This window comes from Gymnoscopelus braueri, assembly GCF_963280865.1.
Source record: "Gymnoscopelus braueri genome assembly, chromosome: 13".
NCBI lineage: Eukaryota > Metazoa > Chordata > Actinopteri > Myctophiformes > Myctophidae > Gymnoscopelus > Gymnoscopelus braueri.
Window position 1 is genome coordinate 34,993,949 of NC_137615.1, and position 25,613 is coordinate 35,019,561.

General features: G+C 40.3%; 1 protein-coding gene across 1 annotated transcript; it reads left to right on the forward strand.

Moving 5' to 3' along the window:
* The first annotated feature begins 1,975 nt into the window (after positions 1-1,975).
* On the forward strand, positions 1,976-24,033 carry xpo6 (exportin 6). The gene is made up of 24 exons (XM_080447741.1): positions 1,976-2,493; positions 5,187-5,277; positions 6,294-6,406; positions 7,367-7,564; positions 8,061-8,220; positions 9,087-9,164; positions 9,346-9,862; positions 10,014-10,140; positions 10,266-10,375; positions 11,125-11,233; positions 11,931-12,023; positions 12,617-12,686; positions 12,783-12,942; positions 13,432-13,524; positions 14,417-14,570; positions 16,510-16,656; positions 16,908-17,097; positions 17,419-17,574; positions 17,731-17,845; positions 17,957-18,128; positions 19,382-19,543; positions 20,902-21,000; positions 22,306-22,536; positions 23,574-24,033. Exons 1-24 carry the CDS (start codon positions 2,491-2,493, stop codon positions 23,673-23,675), a joined length of 3,450 nt encoding a protein of 1,149 aa, XP_080303867.1. The 5' UTR covers positions 1,976-2,490; the 3' UTR covers positions 23,676-24,033.
* The last annotated feature ends 1,580 nt before the right edge of the window (positions 24,034-25,613 follow it).

A 25,613-nucleotide genomic window follows, 5' to 3' on the forward strand; every position in this document is an offset into this window, starting at 1 on the left:
TTAATATATGTATTTGTTTGCGCACTCCCCCCCCCCCCCATCTGAATTTATTTTATGCCAGGGAGCCCCTACCAGATTTGTGTCGTTAAAATGTTTTGAAATATTCAAAAAATTTCTAATTTTCTTCAACATTTGAATTTTGAATACCAAATACCAAAACGCTCGCCCCAAAACACAGTCGCCCTGGAGCAAATCCGGCGGTATATTAACCTGGTATTCCTAAACGTAACCTAACCTCAGTAAACTATGACTAAACCTAGCCTTATTCCTGGCTAAACGTAACCTCAGTAAAACTATGCCTAAGGCTAAACCTAACCTTATTCCTAAATGTAACCTCAGTAAAACTATGCCTGAACCTAACCTTATTCCCAAACTTAACCTCAGTAAAACTATGCCTAAACCTAACCTTATTCCTAAACGTAACCTCATTAAAACTATTCCTAAACCTGACCTGGACCGCTGGCGTATCCTGGACCTAGGCTCAGTGAAGCCTGACAGCGTGTCGCGGGCTTGAGTCCCGATCCCGACCATAGATATAGAAACCTAGATACCTTATTGGCCGATGCAGTTCATTGGAGCGACCTGTATGGCAGCCAGCGCTATATAAATAAATTCATTAACATTAAAAAAAATCATTAACCCTTCTCTCTCTCCACATTTCCTGTCAGCCTACTGTCCTGTCAATAAAGGCACAAAAGCCCAAAAATAAATCTTTAAAAAAAGGATCTAGAAGGTCCTGAGTTCGATGCCCGCTGGGGACGCTGTGGGCGTGTCTTCTCCTCCGCGTCATCAGTGCCCATACCCTAGGTGGGGTTGGCGAAAGGCCTAAAGGTCCTTTCACACGGCAAGCGGCCAACGCGCCTATGTAATTCATTTTCAATGAGAGGCGGGAGATTATTTGGGACGCGCGGAGAAGTTGAGGGGCGGTGAGGCAGGCGGGCGCGGCCCGTGAAATTCTCTCGCGCGTGCTCGTTTGTGCACGCTCGCGCGGGTGGCAAGGGCTGGATTGTGGTGGGATTTTCTTTTCACCGCACCGCGCAGGAGGAAAAAAACAACAATGATCGCGGCGTGATCACCGCTGATCCGAGCGGTACCGCCCGCGTGAACCGCTTGCCGTGTGTTACGACCTTAACTCTGTGTGGAGTTTGCATGTTCTCCCCGTGTCTCCTGGGGTAATTAATACCCTCACAAAAACATGTAGTAATCCTGGTCGCTATACCGCCTCCCCCAAGCCTGATGCAGGGGAAGGGAACTGGTTGGAATAACGTGTTCCTTCCATCCACACGCTACGTCTTACCGGGGAAACTCCCCCTGTCGGGTGACCAGGGTCGGCCCTAGGATTTTCGTGGCCCTAAGCAAGATTTTTTGGGGTGGCCCCCCCCCCAAACACCCCCATTATAAAATCATTATGTCATTTTTTATTGCATACTAAAATAATAACGCTAGTTGTTGGATAGGAGATACATGTCATAATTACAATTATTATTTTTTGGCCCCCCTAGTGGTTGTGGCCCTAAGCGACCGCTTATATTGCTTATAGCAGCGGCCGGCCCTGCGGGTGACAAGAAGGTCAGTTGGCTCTCATGCATTGAAGGAGGCATGAGCTCGGCCCTGGGCTCCATAGGCTGGTGGGGGGGAGTGTAGCGCCCAGGATTACTTAGAAAATTGGCACCGGGTGAAAAAAAGGGTCACACAATCGTGGGATAAAAATAATAATATATATATATATTTTTAAAGATCTATGCCTAAACCTAAACGTATTCCTAAACGTAACCTCAGTAAAACAAAGCCTAACCCTTAACTTATTTCTAACCTTATCCTCAGTAAAACAAATACAAGAATACAAGAACCGCTGGTCCGCGAAAGAAATGGGGGGCGAACGTGTTTTGGGGCGAGTCTTCCGGTTACCCTCATCTCATGTCTCTTCTTTTGGGCTTTTCGGAGACCTGGCATGTTCCTCTCGCAAAATCTGGCAACACTGCTACGCCTCACAGACAGCTAACGTCCGTCGACCTAAGCTAACCCGTCCGTCCGTGTGTCCTGCCGTGCTAACGGTAACGGTCACGTTAAGTAGCAGTTCAGTCGTCGATGCACCGCAGCTTCAGCTGCTGCCTGCGTGCTACACATTATTGACTCCCCCGAAGCTGAAGCTGCTTATTGCTAGTCTTAACATTTCCAATAATAATATTAATAACGGGGGTGCCTGCCTCGCCATTGCGACGATATGCGACACTGCCATTTCCAGAGAACTGGCGTTTAAGTTGTTTTAACGACTGACGCCGACGGGTTATGCTAATGAAGTGTAATGTTAGCTTAATGGTGTAAATCTGTGGTAACACATTAGATACTAGCATGAGGCTCTGGTACGGGGTAACGTTAGCCTGCCAACACCGTAGCTAGCCATTGAAGCTGCTAGCTAGGTTGCTAACAGACTGGTGCTCACATTTCCAGAAGAATTATAGCGACATAGTGGACACATCTGAGCTAAACATGGTAAGTTTTATGGTTTATTATTATTATTATTTATTTTACCCATGTGTGCTGTGATTCTGCCACGGGTCCTGTTTAATTTACCTTAGGACCAAGAGTTCAATGTGAATACTCTACATCTACTGTGTTTTTATGTTGATCAGAACAGTAATTTGTACACGTTCCATCGCAGATCATGTCATTTAATTGCATGTAATGTGATGCTCTGTAACCATGTGCAGTGATGAAGGGTGTAGTTGTTGTTTATGAGGGACATTTTTTCCAGGATGTAGCAGAATGATCGCTCAAGCCATTTCACGTTACACAGACGCCCATCTTGCAAGAGCGAATATTTGTCTTGAGTAATGTAAGTCTCTGCAAGTTGTGGCTCATTTCAGGAATTTAGACCTGCCTGCCATTGAGATTGGTGGTAAAAAATGTCATTCTGCTAGTCTGTTTTTTTGACGAGGCCTTGTTTTTACTTAATAAACCATTGATGTAGGATTTTGATTGCACAAGTTCCTTGTTTGTGTCCTTTTATTGTTGACTAGTACTGTATAGTTCCTAATGTGAATTATTATGTTTCCCATCTCACCTATTATAGAACTGGAAATCACATTGTAATTATTAATTTATTATAATGCAATGTGCTTCTTTTAATATGATAAATGGAGTTCTACTTCCTTGTAATGGGGGCAGGCAAAAAATGTTTCAAAACCTGCCAGTATCTGCTGAAAATATAAGGCTAAGTGAAATGTCTGCTAAGTCTGGGAGCCACCCAAAAATTGCCTGCAGATACACAGCTCTTTATAACAGCTGATGTGCCCCATGCTACACTTTGGATCAATCTGTGTCTTGTGCTAATGAGTCAATGACCTATTTAAAACTCAACACTTTTCTAAGTTAAATATCTTTCATGCTATACATTGATTAGAATATATTTATAAATTGTAAAACTAAAACAGGGAAAAAAACATCCATTTATGGTCAGAATTTCAGAGAATTGTTATATGTATGCTAGGAGCTCAGCTCAATGAGCAGAGAGGAAATGGTGAGAAATGTGGGTAAATAGCAGTACTTGATATTGGATTCCACCTTTCTTTTACAGTCTATGGTTTCCACAGTGAAATATCATTGAATTTAGCAATGCTATCTTACTTAAGTCACTGAGAGAATGTTTTTGTTTTGTTTTACAGTATTTTTACAGTATTAAGGGGCTTTGCAATACGCTTCTTTGGTCAATCATGCATATCAGGCAGCCATACTTTACCGTTACTACTGTCAAAATATTGGACTGTAGCCAATTAAAAAAGTCTTAACTTATTGGTTCCTTTAATGTTGGTTGTTCCTTTAAAACATCCACTCAAAATGGATTATGGTGCATTTATATTAGCCTGGGATCCAGACTGATTCGCTCAATTCGGCAGGGTTTTTTTTTTGTGAGAAAAAAACATTCTGCTGAACAGAGCGATTATCAGTCTGGATTCCAGGCTACATTTATATAGCGCCTTTATCCAAAGTGCCTTACAATGTGCATTACATTAATCCATTTACACACACATTCACACACCGATGGCGGAGGAAACCTTGCAAGGAAGTGAAGGAACCAACCTGCTCATCAGGAACTGTCAGTGTCTTTCTCAAGGACAATTCAACACTCACTTACCCTTTTGGTTTAGTGCCTTGATATTGATGAAATGACAACATTTTTGGGTATGACTAAGTTACTTTCATGTAATATTTAATCAAGGGGTGTGTGTGTATATATATGTGTATATATATATATATATATATATATATATATATATATATATATAAATAATGCCATCGAACAAAAACTTCAGAAATGCATTTTTGGTATATTTTGTCTCTATTGTTGTAACAATGCTATAACTAATGCAATAACTTTTAAACTGTTTATACTGCCAATGCCACACTGCTTATTCAGCTGTGCTGCTCATCCCACAAATGCATTTTCCTCACAAATTGGGCACCATTTAAAAGGAAAATAAACAGGCTTTCCAGTATAAAGGTTATTGCCAAGAAGCATTTTCTGAAACAACATACAAAATCTACCAAACACATTTCAGAACTGTGTTCGATGTTAATATGCGCGTGTCTATGATGCGTGTATACTGTATATACTTACTGTATATACTTGCGTGTGTGTGTGTGTTAGGGATGCAACAGTTCTTGGTTTAATACAGTACCTAACCTGTTCGCCATCCACGGTTCAATAAAACACTTTTTTTTCACAATTGTTTTTGCAATTGAATTTTGCATTCGTACTTTACATGTATTTAGTGCAGAATTGGCAGTGTCTGTCACTGGAGAAACCCCCTCCCCTTAAAATAGCCAATCTGCAACCATCATGACACGTTGTGAGCTTGTAGATCATCTATTTTCAGCGAGAGACATCGTTAGATACTATATATATATATATTATGTATAATCGTTTGGTCAACAACTGAACATCTATTGTGCATGCATGGACACATTATGCCTAACAATTTTGTTTGCTTGATGGCGAGTAAAAGGGTATATTACATGCTTCAGCTTGACAACAGAAACAACATGGGCATCAGGTCTGTTCAGTATATTTATTGAATACATGAACTGTAGTTGAAATGATGCAAGTATTTATTTTAAGTTGATTGTGCAGCCAGAGTGTTTGTTTTGCCTATCCCTCCTTAACAACACCTCTCTTTGTTCGCCAGGCATCAGAGGAAACTTCATTAAGTGCACTTGAGAGCCTAATGACAGAGTTCTTCCATAGCTGCACGACCAATGAGCGAAAGAGAGAGATAGGTGAGTCTGGCATAAGAGTTGAAGGAAAGCATATGGTCTACCCACACGTTGCTGTTTTTGTTGAAATGTGGTGTTTGGTGCTGTTGTGCAATTCTCACCCTGCTCTCTCCGACAAAATTCTGAGTGAACCATCAATACTTAACAACACTTTTGGCATTCCTGTCAACATGCCCTCGAGCAAGGCACTGATCTCTTTCCTGCTCCAGTAACAACTCTTGGTTGCTGAAGCGCTCTGAACCCTGTATACTGTGTAGCTGTTGTTTGATTTAGTTGGAATTACCTAAAGAAGTATCGATAATGAGTCTAGATCATTATTTATTCCCATAAATTCTAATTTTGCCTATATTTTGTTACACACTACACAGTCATACAGAATAGATTTGATTTAATTTCAAATATGTGTTTTTAATTCATCATGATGGTGACATCAGTTTTGGAGGTAGCATTTGCTACATGTACATTGGCATGCCTTCCCAACAGTATCTAAAATAGCCGATCTACAAGCTCTTTTGAGCTTATCTGCTATTTTCACTATTATTGAAATTTCATGAAAATGTTTAACCACCTATTATGACATGCCCAAATTATTTTCCCCAAATTGATTGTTTTATTAAAATAGATAATTGTTTATAATAGACTAAATCGATTAGTCCAATGAACTGTTGCAACAACCCTACTATTTAGCTTGTTCTTGCATTGCTTTTTCATACTGTAACTGGGTCATATGGTGTGGTATTCCATTCAGTGCACCAATGAAATCGTTGCTGTCGGGAAAAAAACTCTTATCTCTTTTTGTGTTTCTTCGTCAAATTAATGACCTACTTGATCATACGTGCTGTGTTACGAGCTTGCAGATCTGCTACTTCTGCTGTTTTTGAATTTGAATCATGAAAAGTAACAGTTTGAGACATATGAGGTTTCCACCCGACAGAGACGATATCTTAGGTTGTTATACACACACACTTTGTGTCAGGTTGTGACTGTCAACCATCACACCCACTTCCTTTTTTCTGCAGAAGAGCTGCTGAATAACTTTGCTCAGCAGACGGGAGCATGGCGCCACTGCTTGTTCTTCCTCTCCAACACTCGGAACGAGTATGTCATGATGTACAGCCTCACAGTGTTCGAGGTGAGACATGCTAGTTGTGGGATGAGGGGTAGGTTCGTAGTTTATGAGCGTAGAAATGCATATAACTATTATAATAACTACGTTAAATATAATAAAACGTAGAAAATGCACTAATCTAAAAGCAGACTACACAAGAGTATACGACGTGAGTAACATTTTAAGGGATAAAAACCTAAATGAATGCAATATGGTAGTAGTAATACGAGTAAACAAGGCACTGTTAAAAAATTAAGTGCTTTAAAAGAGGATACTCAATTTGCAAGTGTGAATGTTTCACGGTCTAAACAGTATGGCAAATGTACAATCACCTTTAGTAATAATTGCTCATCTGATCTGTTTTTTTCACAATCAGAATCACCTTTATTAACCCATTACAGCATGTTCAAGGAATTTGGCTTGGTGATGTGGTGAAGAGAAACGCATCTGGACCAACACAGACTAACATTCTAGATTTACATTTTGTGCAAAAACACCTACATGTATGAGGCAATAGGTTCATGTATGTGACATTGTGTTACTGTCAAAACAAAACACAAAGTAAACCTGTACATTGCAATGAATACAAAATAGCCTACAAATACCGATGTCCAAACAGCTATAGTGCAGTATAACTATATACTGTATATAGTATATTTTTGTTTTTGTTGTAATATAGGTTGCACAGCTAAGATATTATTCTGTTTTGTCTTGGAAGTTACATTATCAAACGTTAATAATTGTAAACAACAGGATGATATTTCACATTTTCTGTCATATTGATGGTATCCTATTGATGTGGACTCACCACACACCTGAATGGATACAGCGGAAACCGTGGTTGCATTAATTAGGAATTACAAGCTGGAACTGTTGTTCTGGAACTGTGTATATTCTATGTTTGTTATTCAACATAACCCTGTAGTGTAGAATGACAAATGTTTCATTCAGCACTGGCAACCTTATGTTCTTTGTAACTTTCAGAGCCTGGTGAACAAGATGTGGTTGGGAGTGGCTTCACAAGACAAGATGGAGATCCGCAGCTGTCTACCTAAGCTATTACTAGGCCAGCATAAAGCCATGCCCTTTTTCATCCGCAATAAGCTGTGCAAAGTCATCGTGGACATTGGTCGCCAGGATTGGCCAATGTTTTACCACGATTTCTTTACAAACACTCTTCAGGTGAGCTCAGCTCAAGTTCCCCTTTTGAAAAAAAACCAAGATATCATCATTTGAAGATTTGCTGCTCCATTCACTTCTTGTTTAACTTATTACTGAAAAGGCTGTATCTCGGCTCCTGAGCACTTTTTTATGCTATTGTTATTATGTTGTTTTCAAAATGTCAAATGTATTTTCATTAATGTCAACAAGGTCCAATGACCTCGTTGACATTTGTGAAAGCACAAAGTGCAACCCTCAGTGATTAGCACCCAGCAGGGGATCGATTATACTGGAGATAAATATTCTGTGACTACTTGAAAAAGGTATAAGAAAATTGAAAAATTGCTGGCACAGTTCGCAATTATGTTTTTATTTAATTGGCACTGAATGAGTTAATATTTTTTTTGGCCGATGTCATTTAAAGGTATTCTAAACTGCATTGTCCCGTTATACTGTACACTTAAAATATTTAGATGATTTGTGGAAACAATCTTCACTAATTTTCATTTATCTACAGTTGATCCAGTCCCCAGGCCTGGCTTCTTTAGGATTGATATTGTTAAAAACGACATCAGAGGAGCTAGCATGCCCCCGAGAAGACTTAAGTGTTGCAAGGAAAGAGGAGTTGCGTAAACTGCTGCTAGAGCAGGTTCCCACAGTGCTTGGACTTCTGACGGGTGAGAATCTTAGACTTTTCCATATAACAGTGTTACTTTCGTCAACTAAAACTATGACGAAAAATGTTCGTCGACTGCCTTTTTTTACTGACAAAAACTAAATAAAAACTAAGCTATGATGACAAATAACTATGACTAAATATACTGACAATTTTGTCGTAGATTAAATTGGCAGGGAGGGAGTAGTGGAGAAGAGATCCAGTAAAACTAAGACATGTTATTTTATGCTTGGTTACGCTCGGGTGTCGCGCTCCAAAAATAGCTGATCTACAAGCTCACAACGTGTCTCATATGCGTTGTGAGCTTTATCGATCGGCTATTTTTGGTGGCTGGTCCACACGGCCCGCCATGATGGATTTTATTTGACTAAATCGACTGTACATTTTGTTGACTTATGATATTTAGTCAACTAAAACTAGACTAAAACTAAAACATTTCAAATGACTAAAATATGGGAAAACTAAATGGAATTTTATTTGAAAGACTATGACTAAAATTCAATTTTACATTGCCATATTGCCCTACCGAACTAGGATTTATTTATAATTTAATTTTTTTTTAACATGGTGCTGCACATTTTATTGAAATCCTTCACAAAGTCAATTGTGTTTAAGTCACTTAAAAGCGCTGTAAAGGTGACCCAGTTTACTGTTTTATTAACAATTCTACCAGCATGAGTCAGACCACTATTTATATTGTGCTGATATGAATGTTCCATGTTATTTCTGAACCTCTGAGGTTTCCAAATGTTCAAATATATTTCTCTCGATAGACTATAAGAAGAGGTGCAACTTTAGCCGCTGATCTTTGACCCAGCCTCCTCTCATAATAATAATGTCTCGTTATGCAACTTTCTTTTAATTCAGGTATCCTAGAGACTTATTGGGACAAGCACAATATCATATCCTCCACGCCACCCCCCTCACCCACCTCAGGGGAAAACGGTGAGTGTTTTTGCCAAAAGTGTCTTGACAATGCAAAGGTTATAAAGTAGGGGTGGAACATGTTTTGGACTGAACAATGGTGCAACTTCCTTAAAATCACTTAAGTATACCAACTACACCATAAGTGGTTTGTATTTCTTCATTAACTCAGACAGTGGCTTTGTCTTTCCTCTATCGGCAGAATTGGTGGGCAGTCTATTACAAGGTAGCCAGTTCTCCAAGCTGCAGCCTGTGGCGGCATTGGACAGTGACAGTCAGCAACTATGTTGTCTTGTCTTGGAGTGCCTGGCCCACTTGTTCAGCTGGATCCCACTGTCCACAAGCATAACCCCCACCCTGCTGGCGTCCATCTTTCACTTTGCCCGTTTCGGTTGTGACCTTCGGACAAAGGACAAAATTGGCTCTTTCATCTCTTCCTCCTCTAATGGGCAGCAGGGCGTTGGGACGTTGGCTCCGACATCAAATGGTGGAGGGCGAACGTTACAGCTGAGCGGTGATGGGAATAAGGTGGACCGGGCTCGTCTGGGTGTACTAGCCATGACCTGTGTCAATGAACTGGTGTCAAAGAACTGTGTGCCATTGGATTTTGAAGAGTACCTGCTGCGCATGTTCCAGCAGACCTTCTTTCTGCTGCAGAGGTTGACGCGAGAGAATAACGCTCATACGGTCAAGAGTCGATTACAGGAACTTGATGAAAGGTGGAGCTCTATTGCTACTGACTATAGTTTCTTATTATATTAAGACTGTGACATTTAATAATACCTAATTAAACAATGTAATAATCAATGCCGTTCTCCAGACTACTTGAATGTGCAGCTGATGTTTTTCATTCTCACTATCAACTTGCAGTTACTTGGAGAAGTTCACAGACTTTCTGCGGCTGTTTGTCGGTGTTCATTTGAGACGTATTGAGTCTAGTCCTCAGTTTCCAATTGTAGAATTCCTGTCCCTGCTCTTCAAGTATACCTTCAACCAAGTAAGAAGTATTGCAGTTCACCTAATAAATGAGCTTACGTTCAGTCATTCATTGTCGCCAACGCGCCATACATCAGAGCATATGGGTGACAATCGTTTAAACATTTCTTCTACATTGTTTTTCAGCCTAACCACGAAGGCTACTTTGCCTGTCTGGATATATGGAGCGTTTTCTTGGATTTTTTAACAACCAAGATCAAAAGCAGACTGGCTGAAAGAGAGAGTGTTTTAAATAGGTAAGATTCAGTAGCTGTGACTAGTGACTTTTTACGGCATGGCTCTTGGAGGCTAGTTGTCTAAATGTTAGAGACGGACAGACTGACCTTCTTTTAGACTCTAAAAGAAGGTCCGTCTGTGTGTCTTGTCTGTGTGTTTGTCTGGAGCTAATCTTGCAAACTGCTCAACAGATCAGGCGTCACATTTCTTGTGTACACTGCCAGTAGGCCAACTTAGTACTTCCATTTATTTTTCACTTTTTTTTAGTTTTGTTCGTTTTTTAGTTAAATCAAGTCATGGGGTTTGGACTGGTCTGATGCCCAAATTCATACGTAAACATTTTAACCCAACATTTTAAAATCCAATGGCTGTTTCATCATAAACACTCGCAGTTGGTACTGTATTAGCCACCGATTGTTGGTCACACTGTTGTTCCAAAATCCTCAAACGTAAACTGAGATATTGTTACAGCTTGTTCACTGTGTATACTACTGTATTACATTTTGTTGTAAATAATATTGGTATTATTTTACTAAATGCGTCATAAGCAAGTACTACTATATGGCACAGTATGACGATGGCATGTGTGATCTTAAATCTTAAATCCTATAAAATTCTAAAACAAACTACTATCTGACAGAATATTCCCAACGTATGCATTTTGAAATCCATTGTCAAGTGTGCTAAATACTATTCTTGGATGACTTCATTTTAATTGTTCTGTTGAACATGTCAAATGAATGAATGAATGTTTTTGTATGTCCGACAGATACAAAGATGCCTTAGTGCTGCTGCTGAGGGAAGTTCTGAACCGGATCCAGTTCAGATACAACCAGGCACACTTGGAGGAGCTGGATGACGAGACTCTGGATGATGATGTAAGATTTGCTTTATTTAGATGGGATAGTGGAGGGCAGTGAGAGGAGGGAGGACATGCAACATCACAGCAGGAGTCAAACCAATATGTTTGATTTTGTAGTTGACACTTACGTACGTGTATTTGGACAGTAACCGTCTCGCCCCATTCTCACCCTTTCACAGCCTCTCCTCAATGCCTCTGTACAGCATGTCTTTGTGGATTTGCTTAACACACGTTGTATAGTCTAGGACAATGGTTCTCAACTTCTGGTCTGGGGACCACCAGCGGTCCAAATGGACCCTTATGGGTCTGTAACTCAGTGAGTGTACAAATTCCTTTTGTACACTCAGAGTTAAATGAGCACTGATGATTTTACAGTGTAGATTGGGGTTCCAGTATTGTTTAGTTCAGTGATCAACCTTTTTAATTTCATGGAACCCCACTTTGATATGCATTATGCGACGGACCCCCATTTGATACCATTTCGTATCTCGGGGGTCGTTAGGGGTCTACACTGTAAAATCCTTAGTGTTCCTTAACTCTGAGAGAATGAAAATGTGGCCCGCTGGCGATCCCTGGACCCGATGTTGAGAAACGGTTGCCTAGGATATGATACAACTGTCGGATGTATTAACATTCTAAACACTTTGTAAAAGAGAATATATTCACTCAACCAAAGACTGAAGTTGTCATCTCTCTTCTTTTGGTAACCATAGAAACAGACCGAGTGGCAAAGGTATCTGCGTCAGAGTCTGGAGGTTGTTGCCAAGGTGATGGAGCTGCTCCCATCCCATGCATTTTCTACTTTGGTAAGACATATAGGTTTTTTTTTATTTATTGTTGTGACCCACCATAGCACTTTGCAAGCTTTTCAGAAGGCTCTTCATTCACTTGGAAGACTCTTGCATTGAAACCCAAAGAGGTGGTGAAACCTGCGTTGATGCGTTTCATTGTCACTGCGGATGAGATTTTGTCACCTGGTCGTATGCTTGAAATCGATAATAGAATAAAAGGTAAATCCGAGTAATTTATAAGACTATTCGTGTTTTTATATGATTTATTTAAAACACATTTAAACACACTAAAAAGAATACGTTTTGTTTATTCATTTTTGTTTTTTTACATACTCACAGGCAAATAAACAGTATCTCCAAACAGTCAAGAAAATGATTAAGTAACAGGATAGACAATATTTAAAACATTATTGCAGAACTGTTCATGTAAACATGTAAATTGGGTGTAATGTAAAGGAAATATGATTCTGATCCATTATATTGCAGTCCAGACCCGCTGTGGTCACGATCCTTTTTATTTTAATTGAATGTTCAGTTTAAAGTGTGTCCCCTCCACAAGTTAACAGCTTCCTCCTTCTGACTCATCTTTTCTCTCTTTCTCTCTCAAGTATCCAGTCCTCCAGGAAAATTTAGACGTTTACCTGGGTTTGCAGCAGTATATCGTTACCAGTGGCACAAGTATGTGATGATTCTCCCGAGTCATGTTTCACATTTCACTGTATAGTCGAGTCTAACTTGTGGTGATCTGAGATGCCTGTCTGTCACTCCTTTCAGCACGGAGGCTTAACATCACTGCAGAGAACGATTGCCGTCGGCTACACTGTTCTCTGAGAGACCTGAGCTCGTTGCTGCAGGCTGTTGGCCGCTTGTCGGAGTATTTCATTGGTGACGTCTTTGCTGCACGCTTCAACGATGCGCTTGCAGTGGTGGAGAGGTCAGTGCTCCTATGGTCTTAACCCTTCAAGACCTGAGGCCGATTCTACAAATGTCTTCTCAATCCTAAGTAGCCAGTTGGTTTCCAGAGTTATCTCATAGTGTCGAAATAAACTAAACTCAACAACTGATTTCATTCTGTCAGAGACGAGGGAAATGTAAAGTTAAAATTGTCCTTCAAAGTCATGTTACATTACATACTGCATACTGTTACTAGTAGTTTTAGGCTGAAACATTAAAAGGCCACTTTGACGATTTGTAACCTGAATCCTATCATTCTAATGTGAGGAGGAAATTTTGCCAGGATAGGATTACCATAGGTTTCAGCGTAAAAAAAATATCCAGCATGTAAGGACAAGGAACAAAAAAATAAACATCTCAAAGGAATTAATTTATTGAATTATTTACTGCTGTTCTCTCTCTTGCCATAAGACCTAAATATTCTATTTGGAACAAAAGTATGAGCTAACCTAAGTGTTTTTGTTTGTAGGTTGGTTGAAGTCACATGTTATGGCTCCCAGATCAGCCCGTATGACCTGGAGACTGCTGTGCCTTCTGTGCTCAAGCCAGACCTAATTGATGTGTGAGTATTCTTTGGCTACAGGAAAGCTCTTATGCTATGAGCAATTTCACAGAAGTTGTGACATTTTTGATAGTTATGGTTCCATTTTTACTACCGAGGATTCACAGTGTAAATTGAGGTCCCAGAAATTATAGAAAATAAAATAACTGTTTTATGTGTGAACATAAACCAATGATTCTCAGCCTTTTTAATTTCAATGATCCCCCAGTTGTATATGCATTAAGCCATAGACCCCCATTTGATATGTTTTGTCGGACCCCAATTTACTTGGGGTAAATTGTTGTCAAATCCTCTGTTAATTTAACTCAGAATGTACAAATGGACCCTTACAGGTTCCATTTGTACACTCTAACTTATAGACTCGTAAGGATCCATCTGGTTCCTTACTTTTTAGCTGGGGACCCCCTGAACTCCCTCAAGAAACCCTGACATCAGGTTGAGAACCAGTGACTTTGATAGCATGGTGGGAGATGGATGTTGTTGGCTGGTAGAATGTTTCTTTGAACATTGTCATCCAAGTGTTCTTTACTGCATAGTGGTGTAGTTTGACAAATTGTACACTCCTTATCTTGTAAACACAGGCTGGCTGCTGGCACTCTTGATTCACTGTCAACAACGCAGTTGACATCACACAAAACTCTGATATCAACTCATCCAAGCTATACTTCAAATTGTTTTGCATTGTTTAACGCTACTAATTTATGAGACGGTACGGAACAAGTGAAATACATCTGAGAGTGAAATGTGATATCTGCTCAGTTTGTAAAAGATTAAGGCCAAATAAACTACAGTGCAATGTAGTGGTTTAGTGTGTAGCGATGCGTGTGTGTCAATACAAATGTTAATCTCTTTTGTGTGTGTGTGTGTGTGTGTGTGTGTGTTCGTGTTCCAGCCATGCACAGGCCCTTGCTGCCCTGCAGGCCTATTCCCACTGGCTTGCACAGTTCTACGGGGAGGTCAACAGACAAGACCAGAGCCAGAACCAGAGATTCAACAATCTCATCACATCCGCCATAGATGCCAGCAGTCCACTTATCACTGCCAAGGTAACTTACTCCAGTCTTAGGCAAAATTTACACATTGTCGTGTAATGCTTTCAAGAAGTGTCCGTTTTATATAAAAAAACTTTTGCACACCTAGATTAAAAGGTACTGTATAAAGGCAGGTGCTTAGGCAAAGAGCAGCAGGCGACATTAACAATAAAAGAATAAACCTGCACACTACCATCTTGCACGATACTAGAGAAAAGTTTGATAAAGCGAAGCAACATGGCTCAGGCATGACAAGTGTCAGTTGACAAGAATTACATATTTTCAGCTGAAAAGAGAAGATGTTATTTCTGTGTAGCAAAAGGCTTGTGCAACAAAGTATAAATTGGCCCATTATCCTTTTCTTTGCACATGATTCATTTTGGCTGCGGGCCATTATGCATAAATAAAAAGATCCTGGGAGTGATTCGATTTTTAGCACATTGTTCTGAGTATCTCTTAAAAAATTGCAGATTTGAACTATCGGTAATTAATAGTCAAACAATGAACATCATTATTTTTTTATGGTTGATGTATGGTCAAACTTGAACCTGGACAATCTCTTCTTTTCACTTTTTTCCCCACAAAAATGTGATTGTATTACAAATGTGATTTACTCAACTTTTAAGGATTTTACCAAGTAGAATTTCCTCTTTAGTGCTTTGATATTGCGTTTGGTGTGGCTTCATTTAAGCCAATTTAACAGTAACATCATCTTCAAAAGTATTTTATCTATATAATTGTTTATGCTTTGGGTTTTTGATTGATTGATTGAATACTTTATTAACAGTTTGCAAAAAGCATAATGGTACGATAATCCTAGCCTGGTAAACCCTCCCTCCGGAAATCTCAATTCCATTTCATTTCAGGAGTGAGTCTGGCATGATCCGCCTTTCTGCAATATTGGCTCTGTATGCCAAACGGCCGGGCCTATCAGCGTCGTCGCTCATTGTTCTGTGATTGACAGCTTACGTTGGCCAATCAGGTGGCGAGTTCGAGTGAGCCCAAAACACGAACGGCAGCCATCTTTTTCTTGTGCGGCCAATTCTCCGCTATTTTTTTACTTCAAAAAGCTCTCTAACTTCTATTTTGAGGCACGGAATTTACTTATAAGATATCGTTTGGATAGAATTTAGTTGTTTAACTTCATATATGTGGTCAATTAATCATGACAAAGCCTATTTAAAAAAAAAATATTAGAGAACCGGTAGGGGCGGGCAGTGACACCATTGTACCCGAAAAAGGCAACCCATTTTGGGTATGGCTGTCTCAAAAGTCCCGTCGCGTCACATTAACTCATTCACTGCCACAATTATTGCTGGCCGCGTTTGCCCACTGCCAGAGATTTTTCATTTAAAAAAAAAAGTACTCAGGAGCCGAGATACAGAATTTTTAAGTTTTAAGTTAACAAGGAAGTGGATGGGAGTGTAGATCTTTAAACAATCATATCTCCTTGGTCTTTGGGTCAAATTTGAAAAAAAAACGAAAAAAAAAAAAAATTAATTTTTTTCAAAAAAAAAAAATTACGTTTTTTACGTCAGTGGCAGGATTGGTAAACGGGACAAATTACGTTTTTTACGTCAGTGGCAGTGAATGAGTTAAGACTGGTGAACTGCTGATTGGCTGAAGGGGGAAAATTATCATTGGCTGAAGGGGTTGTCAGTCAACGGTATTACTCCCGCCCAACTCCAGCACAGCCAATATTGCAGACAGGCGGATCAGGCCAGACTCACTCCTGAAATGAAATGGAATTGAGATTTCCGGAGGGAGGGTTTACCAGGCTACGATAATCCAATGATGCTAAAAGGATAACGCAAAAAGCCCTGAGGGCTTGTTTCCATTGTGGTTAAGGTTGTCTATGCTTTAATTGCATGTTATTTTGTTGTCCAATAAAATAACTAAGTGCCATCAGATAAGTTTGCATTGCATTGGCATTACAATGTTCCTTCTTCTTCAGGTACCTGAAAAGTTGCTGCTGTCTGCGTGCCATCTCCTGGTTTCCATGACCTCCACCGTGCGGCCTGTTTTCCTGATCACTCTGCCAGCGGTCCAGAACATCTTCAACCTCATCACAGAGAGCCAGACTCGCAGACTCCCACAAGAGGTCCATGTCCCCTCATTGCTGTTATATTTTATGCTGTGTGTTCTCTATTACCAACATTACCAACTCCTTTTAAAATATATATATATATATATATTGGGGCTTTTCTGCCTTTATTGGATAGTACAGTTTAGAATGGCAGGAAACAGCGAGAGAGAGAGACGGGGAGTGACATGCAGCAAAATGTTATTATCGCATGTCGTCTCCTTTTGTTGGATTGTCAGTGGTTCACACTGTTTGTCTGTGATTTTCAGGCTCACATGTTGGTGTGTAGGGCTTTATCCAACATGCTGCTGCTGCCGTGGCCCAACCTACCAGAGAGCGAACAGCAGTGGCTCACACGCTCCTCCAACCATGGCAGTTTACTGACGGCGCTCACCCGGGACTACCGTAGTCTGCGGGGTACAACCAACCTCCCCCAACGGCGCTCTGACCTAGATGGCAGTCAGTATTCTACGTTTGTCTCTATTGTTGTTTCCCCCTGGGATTATTGCAATGATCATGTATCATAAATGCTTCCCTCATTTGTCCCACATGCTGTCATTGTTTTCCTCTGTTTCATCTGTTGTATTTCGATATCTTTTTGCTTGAATGCTAGTCTTCCAAGAATCCATATATTAAAACATAACATGTATGCTAGTATTTATAAGAGAAAGAAAAACAAGGAATGAGATTTTAAAAAAAGTAACACAGACACATATCAGATATCAGATATATATATATCATCAGATCAGCAGTCATCTTGTGTTCTTAATTTTCTTACAGTGAAATCGGTGTTGCAGCAGACCCTTCCTGTGCTCAGAGATATGGTTGACAGCATCTCGGGGGAATCAACCAAATCACGCCAGATTTGTTACCAGAGTCTTCAGGAGTCTGTCCAAGTGTCCCTCAGCCTTTTCCCAATATTCATTCAGCAGCCAGGTCAGAACAGATAAATGTCTCAGCCATGCCTCGCTCACTTCTAGTTGACATGAAATACGAAATTTTAAGTTGGTGTTTTTCAATGCTCTACGTGCCATATGAAAATACCTGGGCTTACAATGACGTTCATGGTGAATGTTCCCTTCTCTTCCTTAGATGTGACAGATGAAATGTTGAGTTTCTTCCTGACGCTGTTACAAGCCTTGCGAGTTCAGATGGGTGTTCCTTTCACTGGACAGATCATCCACATCTTCCTTAGTATGTTCACCAGGTGAGTAAGCTGTCATCGCCTCCTGTCTATGAGAAAAACCTACGCTGGATAAAAGGGCAAAGGATGTACATCAATTCAAGTGTGAACGGTTGTTTTCGTTTCTTTTCAAAGGGAGCAACTTGCTGCCAGTATCTTGCAAGAAGGCAGTGCAGGATGTAGAGTTGTGCAGAAGTTCCTGAAAATCCTGCAGGTGGTGGTGCAGGAGCCCGGGCAGGCCTTCAAACCCTTCCTTCCCAGCATCCTCTCTCTCTGCATGGAACAGGTCTACCCCATCGTGGCAGAGGTCAGTTGGTGTTCATCTACCTTCAAGTTGGCACATCCATTGGTGGCTCAGTGGTTAGCACTGTTTCCTCCCGGCCCGAATGAAGGTCCTGGGTTAAATACCCAACTGGGTCCTTTCTGTATGGAGTTTGAGCATGCTCCCCGTGTTCTTCCGGGTGTTCCAGTTTCCTCCCATCTTATAACATATCCTGTGATGAGTGGGGCAGTTCTCGCTTCCTCATCGACGTGATGAGGAAGCGACCTATACCATAGGTCCTCAGCGTGATCATCACGCTGAGGAAGTCATTCTGCACTGTACAGTTAAGCATGGGAATGGCATTGGCGGCTTGCTGTATCAAGTGTCCAGATGTGTTACCTGTTTAGTACAAGGTTACTACTACTTTTCAACCACAGTCAGCTAATGAGACAAGATGAGAACCGTATTGAGAATGAATTCGGGAAGAGACAAAAGACTTGTAATTTTCACACAGAATGGGAAGAGAATTATTATTATTATTTTTCATCATGTCAAATGGAAAATATATTTGTCTCATTTGCAACAACACACAGCGATGGCAAAGAAAGGGAACTTGGAACCTGTGTTGCTTGTATTTCCCCCTCTCTGTCCACAGTTTCCTGTCCCTTTGCTATCTAAGAAAAATGAGAAAACAAAATAAAATATAAAGTGCTCCTTTTCCGCCAGGTCAGGTAGGTTATTGTGGCCTCCTGGTGGCAATGTGAAAAGGGTCCCATTTCTTCCTCTGCCTTTCACGGCAATCAGATGCTGCGTTCATGATTTGAGGCATTTTGTTCAAAAAAAAATGTTTTGCAAAAATCGTCCTGCTGGTGGCGCTATAACAGGCCAATGTGAAGAGGGTGGCATTTCTTCCTCGGCCTAGTGGGAATGTGCGTGCAAATCTTTTTTTTAAACAGCCAATTCTAGCCAATCAAGATGGAATATGACAGATCGGACGGATCCGTCTTGATCACATGATCAGTGAGCAGATCAGTGCAGTTATAGGTAAAAATGTGAATCGGCCTGTTGTAGCGCCACCATGAGGCTGATTTGATGTCAAATGGCATTTCTTCCTGGGCATAGTGGGACTGTGCGTGCAAAGTTTCAGAGCAATCGCATGCTGTGTTCATTATTTGAGGCATTTTGGTCAAAACGGACCACTCCTGCAAACTTTGGAAGCCAATCTTAGCCAATCCGGAGCCTGGCGGAGACAAAAAACAGCTGATAGATAATGGTATTTTTTTCCTCATCTATGACAGCGGCCCTCTCCAGATGTCAAGGCAGAGATGTTTGAACTACTGTACCAAGTGCTCCACCAGAACTGGAGGTACTTCTTCAAGACGTCCGTGTTGGCGAGCGTCCAGAGAGGGGCTGTTGAAGACACCATGGAAAACGAGGCCCAGTTCACGGCTGCCATGCAGGTTGGTTTGGTGTATCCATTCCCTACTCTGGTTGTACCACAGCACTTGTGAATGAAATCACTTTTACACCATGTAAGCACATTGTCTTGGAGTAATGCTAAACCAGTGTTGTGGGTAATGTGTCACAACACGTTACTGTAATCGGACTACTTTTTTTTACTACACGTTAGTTACGTTAAAAAGAAATCTGTTACTTACGTTACTTTTAAAACCTATATTTCCCTGTTTCTTCTGTTGCCACAAATGAAAAAGAAATCCATCCGATGCATTTGCACTGTTGCAGTTTATTTCCTACTTCTTGACACGGCACAGAAGTTTCCAAATGATAAATTAATGAGCTTGTCTCTGTCAACAACAGAGTCGTAGATTGCAGATCACACAACAATCTATAACCTATGCCTAATCTAAAAGAAATCTAACGAGTTACTTTACTCTGTAGGTACTCCTGTAACAACATATTACTTTTTAATGGCAGTAATCTTGTAACGTAACAAGTTACTTTTAACAGTAACATTACCCAACTCACTGGACATCAATCGAACATCAAGCGTTGGATTGGGGTAAATCCCTGCGACTTGAGAACTGTTAAGGCTACTTACTTAATTGAAAACAAAAGTATGCCATCATAAAATAAAATGGGCATGTCCTGCAGTATAAATGCTGGATTCAACCACTTACTCTTATTTTATACTTTGGCTATTCAAAAATACAGACACCTTGTAACCTTGCAGATCTGTTTTATTTAGAACATGAGATTTTTTTTTTACCTTTTGAAAAATACTTTTTAAATGACATGGCCAAAATAGGGGTGCTAGGGTTAACTGGTCATATAGAAAGACAGACATACATACAAATGTTGTAGTGTGTGTGTATATGAAAATGGCATACATAAATTAAAATAGTGCTGTTAAAAGCTGGTTACAAGCTATTGTATCAGTGTAGAGAGCACTGAGCAAGAAATGAAAGACTGTGGGCAGCCTCTAGTGGCCTTGATGCATATTGCATTGTACCCAAAAACATTAATGAATGAAATATGTTAAATTGATGAATGTTCAAATAATGTTCAGTTGCCTACAGGGGGGTTCCAACATAATCTAACCCAATAACCTAATAGGGGTGCAACTATTTGATATAATAAAATGATCTATTTTCAAAATATAATCAATTTTCATATACATTATTTATATACATTTGATATACCTTATATGTATTTCTTTCCTTTTTGTTAAATAAACCCCCCCAAAACTGTTGATTATTCGATTAATTGAAAAAGTAATCGATGGAATAATCGGCAAGAAGATAATGGATAGAACCCAGTGTGCCAGTTCCCTGACGTGTGCTCGCATTTGTCTTGGCAGGCTTTTGGGCAGTCATTCCTGCAGCCAGACATACACATCTTCAAACAGAACCTCTGCTACCTGGAGTCACTCAACAGCAAGCACAAATTGTACCACAGGGTGAGTCAGGGTTTTGTTTGTGTCCACGTACGAAGGTTTATGTTTGCTTAACCTCTTGCTTGGCAATATGAAATCAGTTGACCTGTCAAATGGCATTGATAATATGATATATGATAAAATGAACTGATGAGACAGACGTCCAGTGGCGTTCCCAGAAATTACATTTAGGGCAGGCGAGATTTTTTTCTTTAAAATGTCGGGGGGAAATCTTGGGGGAAACAAGTTAACAACAACACTACACTGACTACAAAACTGAAAAACATGAATAAAAACAATATGCAAGTATAATCAATCAATCAATTATTCAGCGGTGGTCTCTTCATGTTGTAGTTTAATGGCTAAAGCTGCTCTCAGACTCAGAGCCCCTTTTATGCCAGGCGAGTGCAGGTGATGGCCCAGACCCCCACACCTGGCACTCCCGGCACCCCGTGAAGATAAAGGCATACATTTGCATCACTATAGGCGACGTAGCTCTGCTGAATGGATACGGTAGTGATTGGCTGCCTGCCCGTGTGAATGGACGAGGAGGTCCGACGGCCACTATTCTCTTTGGATTTTTTTCACTGCCTGTTTTTCAGTCTTTTACTTTATTTTCTAGGGGAGGCTAGATTTTAGTTGGGCAGGCGGCCGCCTGCCCTGCCTCTATGGAGGGTACGCCACTGCAGACGTCTCTCTTTCAAGATGACACTGCAAATCAACCATAAGGCACTACCCTTAAAAACTAAAGCCCTATTTCATACTTTGCGACACTGTCGCTTGCCGAATATAGTCTGCCTACGTACCAAATGTTGGCGAACAGGGACGACCAGAATAGGGATGCTAGGGTTCATGTTGTTTAAAGAAACGCCTAAATAAAATAGAATAATCGCCTAATCGCAATTATTTGAGATAATCGCAATTATTTGAGAGAATCGTTTCCATGTTGAAAAATATTCATACATTTTAAAAATGTTATAAAATAGTGGAAATATCTACAAGCTCACAACCCGTTGCGACGCGTTGTGAGCTTGTAGATCAGCTATTTCCACAATTTCTTAACAAATGTTGAGTGTAAAATTATTAAATATGGCCTATTTTGGCCTAGTACATTATTTATTTTCATTATTGTTATCGGTCATTGTCAGTCATTTCTTTGTATATTTAAGTTATTTGTCATATCTGCCTTTATTATTCATATGTTCCAATGTTCAATGCCAAACACCTCGCAATTACTTGTATGAAAATGTATCTTCGAGTAAAATGTCATGATCGTGATAGCCTTAGAAGTAACATTCTGAATGGCATTGATTGTTTTTCTTCTTGCAGAAGCTGTTCCGGACCTCCATGCTGTTCCACTTCATCAACGTGTTGCTGCAGGTGCTGCTGAACAAGAGCCACGACCTTCTCCAAGAGGAGATCACCTTGGCTGTCTACAACATGGCCTCCGTGGACTTCGACGCCTTCTACAAGGCCTTCATGCCAGAGTTCCTCAACGGGTGCCAGGGTGTGGACGCCAACCAGCGAGGTGTCCTCTCGCGCAATTTCAAACTCGAGCAGGTAAGACGCTAACGTGCTTTACTGGCCTGAGGGCGAGATACCTTACTGTGCAGAGCTCTGTCGCTTAACAAGTTTTATTACGATTATAGCTAATTGTATAGCATATCGTCACGGTCGGGTGGAAACCTCATTTCTCAAACTGTTACTTCTCAGTAAATGGAAAAAAGAACGTGTGTTCCAATGGATCCAATGTAGTTATTATGGTGCACAAAATTCATATAACAATCATTATGGTATGGATTAATTTAATGTTCAAAGTATAAGTTGAGTAGCAGCCTATACTCTCTGCAGTAGTATGATGTCTTGGGCCCCTAACAGACAGGTGATTCCCGTGGAGCCTAGCTCCCTGACAACAGCTGTTGACACACCAACCTAATTACATGTATCCCAGGCAGAGTGTAACCCTTTTTGTTCATGAGCCTATATGTGGGGACTGACCATCAACAGCTGATTTCACATGAATCTATTCTATTTGTAAATTGCCGATTATGGGTGTGCTGAGAGGGTTGACCAGCTGGTTTTGTGGACTTCTTTCTGCAAGAGGGTATAAAGAAGCGATAGGAAACACTTGTAGGGGGGAACCTGGGTGGCAGGCCTGCTGCGGTTCTGTAACCTGATGATGATTACAAATAAAGAATGGATCCCTAAACATGGGTTTAAAAACTTCCATTACATTATTCAAGGTTTCTGCCCGACAGTGACAATATCTGTGAACTAAATTGTAGTTAAATATTGACTGAATGCACTGATTAGTTGAATAATCTCAAATGGTAAAAACAAAGAGTGCAATTCTCAGAAGAGTTTTAAAATTCAGCTCAAGTCTCGTCATCTCAGAAAGAAACTTCATTTCCCACAATGCATTTTATTTCAAACGTCAGTGTTGACTGTACCGCTTGACTGTATTTCGTGTATCACCGTGTGCCCTATGACCTGACAACTAGTTACATATTAATGTCCCCCTTCACACACAGCAGAACTTATACTTTTGTAACCAACATGGCTGGCCATATTTTCTCCCCCTTTGTTTTTCTTTCTAGGACTTGCCTTCGTTCACTCAGAGCGTGCAGAGATTGGTGAATGACCTCCGCTACTACAGACTGTGTAATAGCAGCCTGCCTACAGGCACTGTGAAACTATAGCACAATGTCTTGTTCCAACCACTCCACACACGACTATGATCTTAATGGACTGTGAGTGCCGACTGCTTTGCCCGACACCCCTCCTGCTTTGTGCTCCAACCTACAGTACCTCCTACCATTCACGCCAGAGGTTTTTGTCTGATTGGTCGATCGGAGGTTAAGGATGCTGCTGCTGCTGACATTTCTCTTTTAATTTCTGCTGTAATGGTTGACGTTTGTATTTTTTTAAATGACGATTTGGCAGGAAAGAGTGAAGCTGATTTTAAAATTGGCCTTCATTGAGACTTGGAGCCGTCTGAGCCGGGCCTTCTCTCCCTTGGCTCTGCAACGAACGCTGAGCCCAGGACTGAGCACTTTTCCAACTCAATTAGAGTTTTTAAAAAATGTCTGCTTAATAATTTTGCCTTGAGTTTTTTTCATCTCCAAAGGAGACAGACTTTGAACTTAATTTCTTTCGTATCATTCCATTCTGATATAATAAAGCTGATTAATAAAGTGCTTCTTTTGTATTAAAATGTGGATATCAGTTAATTTATAATTCCATCAGGGAATCTGCCCTGAATTGCAATTATATGAATGCAGTTTACATTCTTTTTATAGCAGAGCTAGTTGTCATATTGATCAGTATTGAACATAAAAAAGAAGGAAATTTCAATACAATTAGAAAATCTGGGTTGTGAGACAGGTTAGTTTATCCCACTGATGATGTGTTGTTGGAATAGTAATCCCGCTCAGTACGAGAGGAACCGCAGGTTCAGACATTTGGTGCATGTGCTTGGCTGAGGAGCCACTGGGGCGACGCGACCATCTGCAGGCTTATGACTGAACACAAATCAGAGTCCTGCCTAGACGGAACCTTTATTCTACACCCACTTTTTCTAATTGATGGGCAACGCAATTCATTTGGTCTTGTTTCTTTAGGAGATAGTGTGGAGAATGAGGGGTATGGTACATTATGTGGCCAGAGCACAACATCATTGATCAGAGGCAAAGACTTCCTGGTTGGACGAGATCCAGTTTTATAATACACACTATTGGTATCAGAGAAAACTATTCCAGAAACATCAGTCTTGTAAATCCAAAGATGTATAAGAACTCTCCAATACAGGTTTTCTACATGGGAAAGGAGGACATTTGTCAGTTTGTCAAATTCTGTTTCATTTTCCCCCAGCTGATGGTGGTTCAGTTGGTTATGATGAGTGCTCGGGGGGTAAAGTGTCCCTGACCAAGTGTCTTGGTCAGGGACACTTCGACACATAGCGGACCTTCTGTTTCTCAGACGGCCCCTCTACCCATTCCGTTATAGTCATAATGACCACATTAACACAATTTGGAACTCAACAAAATGGTGAATAATGTGTTTAACATGAGCAATGTTTAACTTGAATGAAATCAATCACATTTTCAATTTCTGTGAATGTCAATAACTTTATCCCAAAGCTAGAAACTTATAGGCTTTCATGTTATGAACAAGGTGTAAAGTCATGGATATGCTACATTAAAAGTGAATGGTAAAATATGTTCTGCTTAGTGGCACATCTTTTGTGCACCAATGTTATAGCAGTGAGCATAGCATTTAGCAAAAACATTCTGTGGGTCCACCAAGTCAGTCTTCCATTCATTATCCAGCTGCAGGAGTGAGAGGTTTATGTTGGTTTAAATTTTTTGCAAATATTGATTGTACATGTTTACCATAAGAATAACATGGTTTAAAAAAAGTGAATGTTTTATTCCTCTAAAGATATGATTAAGTCCACAGGTTGATTATTAGTTTGTGTGCCAGCAAATTCAGAGAATACAAATCTTTTAACAAATCTTTTCACTCATGTAGAGAGTGGAAAGCTTTGTCCTATAACAGTATTTCTAAAATGCAAGTGGAAGCTGATGGTGTTTGTTTATTGATGTTGACTCTAGTGTTGGCATTCCTTTCAGGTTACA